At 39.0% G+C, this 10966-nt stretch overlaps 1 protein-coding gene across 1 annotated transcript; it reads left to right on the top strand.

The window, feature by feature from the left end:
• Positions 1-6272: 6272 nt before the first annotated feature.
• Positions 6273-8437, top strand: LOC112688353. Its single transcript, XM_025561517.1, has 2 exons — positions 6273-6916; positions 7973-8437. Exons 1-2 carry the CDS (start codon positions 6445-6447, stop codon positions 8281-8283), a joined length of 783 nt encoding a protein of 260 aa, XP_025417302.1. The 5' UTR covers positions 6273-6444; the 3' UTR covers positions 8284-8437.
• Positions 8438-10966: the final 2529 nt, after the last annotated feature.

Raw genomic sequence — 10966 nt, 5'->3', positions numbered from 1 at the left:
ACAGAAGGGTCGTAGCAAGGGGGTGGGCGAGAGGTACCCACGACCCGGGCGCGATTCCTGGGAGAGCGCAAAAATTAAAGTCTTGCGTTAAAAATTTCAACGGTCGATGGCGTATAATTTTTTTACGCAAAATATCGATTCGTATTGATTGAAGCAATCGTTAAAAATAATATCCGATACGCGCAATATTTTTAAATTAAAAATTTTGAAGTTTCGCCCCCGGGCGCAATGTTTGGCACTGCGTGTACGGAAGGGTCGTAGCTGCGCAGATCAGATGCACAACACATTTGGTGCTGGAATCGTATGTTTAACGGCGTTTAATATTATTTTAATGGCCGTGTACACTAGTAGTGTCTACGCCGTCGTCGTCGTGAATAGAAATCTGCCGAGAAAATGATGTAGAAAACATCGAACAAAAAACCGAAACATCGCCGAACTGCTGCACGTGTGCAACGCGACGGATTATAATATATATAATAACATTGTTTACCGTCGTCTCGCGGTTGTATCGATACGGTTTCGTTTATTAAAATACGATCGGATTTCGTAAAGATTATTTAACAAAGTTTTTTTATTTTATTTTCTTACGCATACGTATTTCTGTCGGCGCGCGTACGCGTTCGTTTTCGTTCCGCACAATCAAAACGGTTTCGTTCTACCGGATGTACCTATTCCGGATACACGTTATTATTATTATTATTATTGCGAATCATTCTATAATGATATTACACTATCACCGAACGCTTCAAAAACGATCACATTATCGATTATCAACACTGTGAAACGCCTACGTCGACACCGAAATTCACAACTCGGATTTTTTTAATCGCGTCGTACGAAAAGCGGTTCAGAAGATTTCGTCGCCCGTGCAACATTATAACAATATTATGAAAATCACTGTAACCCGTATATTATTATTTGTGCGCCGAAATTGATGTGCGCGTTGACGCGAACCCACCTAACCGTGGGATTATCAGCAGGGGTGTTCCCGTACTATACGTATATATAGTATACGCCGTACACTCTCATGAAATTATTACAAAATTACGGGTATACGCGTGTATTCTCAAACCACAAAAAAGGATAAAACTTTGGTTACTCGGATAATGGCTCGAAAGTAAATTTAGTTTATTTTTGAAATCACATTTTTCCCGTGATGAGATAAGTCAATAATTATTTACGATATCGATAGCCGAAATATTAAACACTATTTGGCTACAGTAATCAGGGGTAGACTGGAACTTAACATTTCACCGGGATTTAGAACTAAAGTAGTCACATCTAAATACCGACCTATTGTTCGCATACATAAAGATATGTTTAAAATATCACTTTTATACATACCTATATAACTTATAACATAAAAAATTAGAAAATATTTAAAACAATTTGATTTCAATTTATTTATTTTTATTTGTACACGTCCCTTAATAGACCAAAAGATAATTACTTGTATTGTATTAAAAATCCCTGTTTTGGTATACTCTCAGAAAAATGTAAGGGAACACCCCTGGTTATCAGACGTTTCCCGTTAAGGATTAAATGTGATGCATTGTTGGATTCCGAACAACTAAGATTTTTGGTTCCCGTTAGAAACGAAAATCTATTTCCCAGTAATAAATAATATTAAAAAAAGAAAGAAATGCACAATTATACGCTTTTATGTTGTGTTAAACGTAATTGCCTCGCTTGGTTTAACACTCACTTTACTGACTTTTACTAATGTGTTTGATGTACTCGTTTGTTTTTCCGTCGAATCTAATTTAAATCCATTGTAATGAAAGTGGATAATTTATGATACGTGATCGCGGAATACATAAAGTTTATCACATAATCCGATCACCGTATTGCTTGGAAAAAAATGTATCTATCAGACACTTAAGATGTTATCATTAAATAAGATTCAAGAATGAATGATGCACTTTCTTTATTTCAAAATATTGAAATATTTATATGTATTGTATTTATTAAACACGAATGTCGTGAGTAAAAATATTCACACGCCTCTCGGTTCTTAATTATTTTCTCCGAATAATTGAAACCATCGAATAAAATAGCCATTTATCTTTAAACTCTTCTTTATATACAAGGTGTCAAAAAAGATGTATAAAAACATTTAAATTCTGTCGCATAATTTTACAAAACATAATGCTTAAATAAAATTGAAAGTTCGTCGAGAATCAGGTTGAATCAAAAGTAAATATTTTAAAGAAGTATTTCATCTCGTTAACTGTTAATTGATTCATTTAACTGACTATAAAATGTTTTTTTCTTATTTCCATAAAACGAAATTGGGACACTTTTACCGGTGCAATAATTTTATTTATTTATTTTTTTTTTTTTTTTTTTTTATTAGGTATTTTATAAATATTTTACTACAGAATTTTTAATTACGTACTATAAATGTTTTTATTATTGTGCTCGTTTCAACTTTATTTCTTATTTATGCCATTTTAATCAACTCAATTCAATAAAGTTTATTTAAAATTAATGTTTATTTAGAGTTATTTAATATTTTCAAAATTGAAATGTATTTTACGATAAGTATTAAGACCAATAATTAATATATACAGTACATTTTCATAACTACTATTCAAAAGTTTGAACTCAAATATACAACTATCTCGTTAAGTTTTATAAAAAATAATTATATTTTGAATCAATACGTTTATACACTATAAATGACCATTAGGTTTCACAAGAAAAAAAGAAAAAAAAGAAGAAAAGAAAGACCAAAAAAGAGATGGTCAAATACGTTTGAGAATAATATGAGCGCTGTTGGTGTGTGCGTAGGAGATGTGGAAAATCGAAACGAGTAGAAATTAAGGACAAGGGTGGCTAATCCCAAATAGTCGAAGGAGAAGAAGAAGGTCTCACGAGAAAAAATATATTTACGAGTCACGTAATGTTATGTATTAGCAATAAACAACAAATGTTTCCGTCGGTATGACGCGGTTAGTTGATATCAGTGAATAGACGAGCCGTCCGACTTCTTTGTTAACATGCAAATTTCCATAATCATTGTTGCATTATAGATAGTTGTTATTGTCGTGACACGTCGCGTCGAATACAATCAATCTAAATTGATTTATCCTCCGACGGTAAACGAAACAACAGTGCGACGCTTTGTTGCGGGCAGTGCGGGAGGAAAATTAGAATAATAAACCGCCGTGAACAGACGATTTTGCCCCCTACACATCGTTGTTGCAGTGGTAATATTCGCAGTTCACGAAGACGATGGGTGATCGAACGAAATGTGTACCAGACGGGCTTGAAGGGTTTCGTCGTCCCGTTCGGGTCGGAGAAACCGTAGAGAACGCCGAGCTCTTGGACGACGGTGATCGTTGTTTTAGGCTTTGCGTGCACCCGTCTGTTTAAAATGCACGCGTGCAACCATCGAGATTCAGGACATTATTTCATGTGCGATACGTATACACGATGCATTCGCTCCATTCGGGAAACGGGATCGTACGATTCCGTGATCAAAGGTGTGATCCCGTCGACGATCAATTCGTTTCCCGGGTGTGCGTCCTGAAGATCATTAATAATCGTCTTTTCGCTGTCCCGTAAGTGCAGACGACCGAAGCAAAATTAACATTCTAACGGTCTTAATCGAAACTACAGATATGTCAGTTAAACATTTTTACTTATACTATGTAGAACAAAATAGTTCACATTTTGGCTTACAACTTTCTTAAACGCTCATTTCGTCTGGGTGCTTTTTTTTTTTTACTTTTAATTTGCTTTTTATAAGGTTTTCACAAAATAAGATCCAGATCAACGTATTTATAACATCTGAAAGGTTGGTGTTTATTTTTTTTATTCTTTTAACTTTGTCATATTTTTTACTGCATAATGAGTTATCAAAATATATTTATTCTAGAAGAGTTGGGTGGAATAACAATAAAGTTATTATTTCTGGTTTATTTTTTTGATCAATCTAACATGCACAAGAGAGTCGACGTTAAATTATTTTCTATATTTGTATGCATTTTAATATTAATTTAAATTTTTAATTTAAAAGCGAACGTAACCTGTTATAAAAGTACAGTTATATTAACGACCATTATAATAAGATCTTAAGGAAACTAGTACAACTATTTTATTAATTTTTAAAATATAATTAATTTTTTTTTTGGTTTTTAGCGCTTAGAGATTTATAGATCAACAAAATCTAGACTCTATTAATAATGTACAATTATATCAACGGACACTTGTCCAACGGTAGACAATTCTAGGGTTTTGTTTTTAGAAGGCGTGCACGGACAACAATATAAAAGTAATAACGATGTTTAACAACTCACCAGACCGCTTGTTTAAGTATTGTCATAGTCATTATATTATAATTATTACTGTTATATCCTCGCGAGAAACGCTATATTTTTAAAGATCCGAATGAGTTGACGATTTTCATATAAATACATACGTATAATTACAAGACCGTAATAGATTCGCTAGATATAAATTATCTGTGATGAGAATAATTTAGAATGCAGCACATACCCTTTGTGTACTAGTGTTATGTATGCGGCGTATTATTTCAATCAATTGCCCGAAAAAATATGAAAACTGTATTCGGTTACTATGTCGACAATAAAAAGAATATTGTTTGAAAACTTTGTGTCACGCACACAATAAGAAATGGAAAGTGATCTGATCGCGATACATACCTACAAGACTTGGGTAAATTAATATATGAGTTGTAAAGAAAACAACAGTTGGCTAATTGTATATATAATTTTATGATGCTGTTGATTGAAAAAACATTTATTTGAAGTGTATTGTTTAGTCACATAAATTAATATGGATGCTACAATTAAGAATAATTGCTTTGAATTAAAAAAAAAAATAAATAAAATATAAATTATAAATATTACACGTGATGATCGTTAATGATCGCATTTTTATTGGCCAACCATTAATATAATAATCGGCTAATTAAATGTATATACACATAACACTAATGTGATAATATCGGTAAGAACTACTGGACCAAATTAAATTTTTTAGTCGTTATTCTTCGCAGTGTAATAAATTAGCATTATTATTATTAATAAGAATAAATTTTAAATTCATGGGGTTGTGAGTCGAATGTATATTTTTCACTACACTTTCAACCTACTAACCCGAGTGAAAATAAAAATAGATTTCATAAAAACTATTTAAGAAAAAATAAAAACAGGTTTTAAACATTCTTAAATATTGGAAATTCAAAGTATTCTAATTGATGAAAAATAAATGTATTTTTAAATAAAAAAATCTTTGTTTTTAAACATTCAATTCACTACAGTAAAAATGTTTAAAGTGGATGAATTACGTCGGACCGAAAAAAAATAACAAAACTATATACGTCTACTAGAGCCGTGGCGTTAGTTCTTTTGATATTTCTATCTAGATAAAAAAAAAACCATATCAAACCTTAAACACCGCGTTTTTATAGAGGTGACATCGAAGACGATATGATTTACTTATAGCGGTGATAGTAATATTATTTCGAGTGTTCGGTACGAAACGAATAAAATAGATATCGTGCATGATTACGCAGTCTCGGTACATGATTACGTTTCGCGACCGTCGGAAAACCGAAAGAGAATATTGTTGTAATACCATTTTCAGGGTGTGTAAACGAAACAAAAACGGAAAAACAAACGACGACGACGACGACGACGACGACGACGACGACGACGACGACGGAGCTCACGAAGCGTTGTGCACAGAGACGCGTTGATCTTATCCCAGGACAGTGTTTGGACGTGGCGAGCACCCGCGTGTTCGAGATCAAATATATATTTGTACAAAGTGGCGGCAACAGACGTGGCGAAAAAATTAAAAATTTAATATGCATCGGCGAAGACGGTCGATTTGCGAAAACCCACGGAGTCGCAGTGACCGGCGCGCAGATCGCCGGGTGCGTGCATGTGTGTAAGAGAGTGAGATAGAGTGAGAGAGAGAGAGGAAGACCGCATTGCTCGGTGGGCGAGTGATGGGAAAGCGAGTGAGGGAGAGGGGGAGAAAAAGAAAGAGACAGGAAAATAAAAAGTAGAAATGAGAAACACGAGGCTCGCGTTGTACATCCGTTTCCGAGCACGAGCCCTATATCGGCCAAGGTTGACACAGTCCGGCGTGCGCGCGCGCGCGCGTGTGTCCAGACACGGCCGTACCCCCGCCGCCGCGGTCCGGGCACCCCACCAACTCGGCCGCCGCGACGACGGTGGCGGTGGCGCGCCGGTCGAAAAACAGGCGGAAACCCAGTGGAATAAAAGACAACTACCTGAGCAAACGATACATCAGTGCAGTCGTTCAGTGGTGAAGAGGTACACACACGCAGAGAAGCACCGCCGAGTGAAGAGTACAGCAGCAGCATAAAATAATTATATCGTCGTCGTCGTGTGCCAAACCAACCGAAACTCTTCGCGTCCAATCGACCCACAAGCACCCAGCACAATGATGAGGAAACTTGCGTTCACGTGTCTGCTCCTGGTGGCCGTTCAAGCCGCGCACAGCCATCCGACCACCGACGGGGCCGAGGTTCCGCCACCCGCCGCCGAAGAGACCGTCGGTCTGGAAAGGGTGTACAGGGCGATGCAAGAATGCGCCGAGTCCAACATGGCCACGTGCCTGAAAAAGAAGGCTTTGCAGTACGTGGACCGCGCGTTGCGCAAGTCCGACAGCATCGACGTGTTCGACGGCATCTCTCTGGTCAAGTCCGAGTCCGTCGAGTCCAGCCGGGGCCTGAACGGCCGATCGCTATCCGAATCCGAACTCGACGAGTCCATGGTCAAGGACGAGGATGAGAAGGACACGCAGGTCGAGAACCTCTTGTTGGACCGCGTCGCCCGTTTCTTGGAAAGCCACACCCTTCAACTCAAGGTTCCGGAATCGTCCATCTCCAGCATGAGGAGATCTCTCGACGAAGGTAAATATCGCACTCCGTTGCCCGCACACGTTTTCGGTAAACCGGTTACCGGAGCCGACACTCGATCTCGTCAAATTATTCGACGACGTTTCTCTTTCACGGTCCGCTCACATATCGACTCCGGATGGTTTCCCGCGATTAAACTATACGCGTAGGCGCGTAACGATTCGACGTACACGTGCGCGTTGGCGCTATTATTCGCCGCGATACACGTACCGATTAGCCTACTTGGGCGGAAAAATCTATTGCAAACAGAACGAAAACGTAAAAACGCTCGTCAATCGTTTCGGAAATCCGTTTTTTTTTTCCATCGCGAACATTACGTTCTCGTTACGAAGATATTCGCGTAATCGTATCGGTTTACGTTGCGCGGTCGCCGTATCCTTTGTCAACCTATCTGCGCGTCCGTCCCACACCCCCTAGGCTGTCGATCTGCCTCGTTGACGGTTACCGAGGTAAGGTGCGGTACCCGCAAAAACACTGGTCGGTAACCGTGACAACACGTGCCGAGTTTTTCGTCAGTCATCGCGCGCGGGTCGATCGATTGGCCCGGGGCCCCGCGATAACTGTAAAACGCGTTTCGTATTGCTATTGCACTCGGCCGACACACCCGTCGACAATAATTATAAAAATACATTAATTCCGCACGGGTCACGCGGGCCGCGGCGTCGCAACGGCAATAGTATATGTTTACGGCGTCGTATGTGTGTTACGAGCCCGTAGGGCGCGGTCGCCGGTGGTCCGCGAATCCAAATATCGCGCCGCTAGGGGGGCCCCGGGTGGGTGTGACGATGTCACCGTTGTACCGGAGAAAGCCGCAACGATCCTTTCACCAAAAAACACTATTACCGTTCCGATACTGTACGGCGGTGGTGGCGGCGGGATCGAGATGACGAAGAGATTCTGCGATAATACATGGCTATGTCTTTTATTTACCGAATCATATCGCACTCGAAATCGTCGTGATCCCTAAACGATCACGCTCTACGCAATCGCTATGTAGGCCCACTCGTATGCATTCGTTTTGTTAACCTTTTTGTTTACTTATGTCCACAGCCCGTGGCAAGAAGAAGAAGCAACAAAAGATGTTGATGCCCCTGTTGATGCTGTTGAAAATGAAGGCTATCGCACTCGTCCCTCTGGCCATCGGTGGTCTCGCTCTGTTGGCCTTCAAGGCACTCATCGTCGGCAAGCTCGCCCTCGTCCTGGCCGTCATCATCGGAATCCAGAAGTTGTTGGCCAACAAGGGTCACCAATCGTACGAAGTGGTCGCCTCCCACCCTCACTACACCGAGGAACACGGACACCACGGATACGGACGCTCGCTAGAAAGCGCCCAAGACATGGCGTACCGCGGCCAACACTAACCGCAATACCAATACATCTCTCTGAATTTCTCCCCAAACCGTCACGCCCATCTCCCGTGACTCTTTCGCCATCCCCGACGAGGTGATATTTATTTGTAAATAGCTCGAAAAAAAAAACAAACATTCTCCCGAGAACGCGACGTAATTTATTATATATTGATTTATTATTATTTAAATTTTTTTTTTTTTTTACTTACATCCGATCGTATATTCCTTACATATTATTATCGCACGCAGACGACTGTTATTTTCTATTTTCCGAGCATCTATGCCTAATCGTTTTCCGCGGTCCTCGCGACGACGAACTCGACTTCGGTCATCCATCCGTTGACCACACTCACTCCATCCCTTCGCACCGCGGACCGGAGTGGCCGCAGCCCGTCGCGCCCGACTCGCACGACAATCGAATACGCCGGCGGCGACGACTCTACGTACGCATACACGACGGTCAATAACGGGTTCCGCTTAATCACTTCAGGACAATGATCGCAAACACACACGCTCACATCCACACATCCACACACACACAAACATACACACACACACACACAAACATGTTATAACAACAACGTTTACTTCGCCACGATTATCATTTACCCCGGGCGGTCGTTTAAAAATACAGAAGTTAACCTAGTGACACACACACGTTCACCATGTGTGTGTGTGTTGATATAGGTCGTCGGCCGGCGAAGATGAAGAAGAAGAAGAAGTATAAATCGTAAAAGAGGAAAAAAATAACTATTTCCCAAACTGGTTTTACCTATAAAATTCCAATAGAAATTATTAGAAATCTATTCTCTCTATCCCGCCACCTTGACCTTCTCTACTTTTAAAACACTACTGCGACGACTACGATCGACCACATACACGTATACCCAATATACTCGTTTTACCAAACTTGTTTTATTTTCCATTCTTCGTATCCTACATACGCATAATCATACAAATACATACACACACACATACACACACACACACACACTCGCACACATGCACACGATGACTTCTACGATCGCTTTATTCTGTGCTGTCCATCTTCACAACCTACACACTCGTACAAAACTTCTTATATAACTTACCAAAGACTACCTTTTAACTGACCGGAAATATATTGCTCACAAACCAATTATTTATTTTATTTATTATTGTAATGATATATTTATATATGAATATTATATAGTTTTTTTACCATTTTGTACTTGATTGATGATATAAAAACGTATTATGAATGCTTGAATAAAAACGATTTGTTTGTGATACGTGAACTTGTTATTCTTCTAAAGGAAAAACAACATTTCACCTGACCTACTCCATCGTTCATTATTGCCATTAATGAATTGACTAGTGTTTTTATTTTTATATATATCTTATAAAGACATGTTGTATGGTGCAAAAGACGTCAAAATTATAACTTATAATTTAAATACAAAAAACGTGAAAACAAAAATATATTTTCGTTAAAACCATCGCAACTCCTTGTACTATTGTAGTATACGGAACATAATGGACTTTGACGAGTTCTCGTTGCAGTCGACGTATACAATGCGCCGGCGGGTGTGTGTTGTCGCCGTATTAAATCGAACACGATTAAGTCTGACCGTTCGGTTGAGTCTGATCGATTGAACGAAAATACGAATTTAAAAACGAAGAAGAAGAATTATAAGAAAAACCGATGCGGCCACCAAAGAGCGTGGACCGACCGGAGTAAACGTACGCGTACAGGACTCGTGTTTGACATCTGGTCGGTCCGACGATCTTGAATCGGTTTCACCGTCGCGGTTGTACTTGTATTTATTTGTTTTTATTATTTTCGCGTATTTCATCAATGACCGACTCGAGCAGTGATCTGATGCGAGTGAAATCGTAACACTGCATTCCGCTGTTGCGGGCAAGACGAAACCCGATAGCGACGAACGACAATAATAACCATTGTTGTTCTCGTGCCGTTCGATCACATTTTATCCGCTGACGGGGTACGAGCTACACGAATTTGTTTTTCTTTTTTTTTTTCTTTTTAATTACATATACGCCTCGGAATCTGTGGCATACGTATAGTCTTAATGGTTCACATTTCAGGATACATATACAATTTACAAATAAACCATTGATAAGTTTAGTCTCGGTTATAAAGGCGATCATGAGACTTATGTCGTCTGGGCAAAGTGATCGACAGGATGTCAGAATACACGGATTTGTTTTTTTTTTTTTTGTTTCCGCTTATCCGAACACGTTTATAAACGTAAAACCCCAGAAGAGTGCAACGTTTTCTGCATTCGAGTTCACGTGCCAGTGCCGCAACTACAAAATAGGAGGCCGGTGTGCGGTAATTATATTAGGCCCCTTTCTAGGATTTATTTTTGTTGTACGTCTTATTTATACAGTAGAACCCCTCTAATCCATAACCTTCGGGACTGGGAGTGTGGTCGGAACGCGAAAAAGGTCGAATTATCAGAGTATAAAGAAACAATTGCAGATAAAATGTTACCAAATTTATTTATTAAATTATTTTTAATATAGTTTTTAATTATATACATTTATTAAATTAAATAAATAATTAAATAATAAAATAAATAAAAAATATATAAATAGTAAACGGGCAATTTATTTCATAAATATATCCAGTCACATACTATAAATTGGAAAATCCATATTCATATCGATGATACTATGGTCGGATCAACCG

The sequence above is a fragment of the Sipha flava genome, unplaced genomic scaffold (genome assembly GCF_003268045.1).
Source record: "Sipha flava isolate LNK unplaced genomic scaffold, YSA_version1 38_pilon_pilon, whole genome shotgun sequence".
NCBI lineage: Eukaryota > Metazoa > Arthropoda > Insecta > Hemiptera > Aphididae > Sipha > Sipha flava.
Note: the sequence above shows the minus strand (reverse complement) of the source record. Positions and strands in the feature narration are given on the sequence as shown.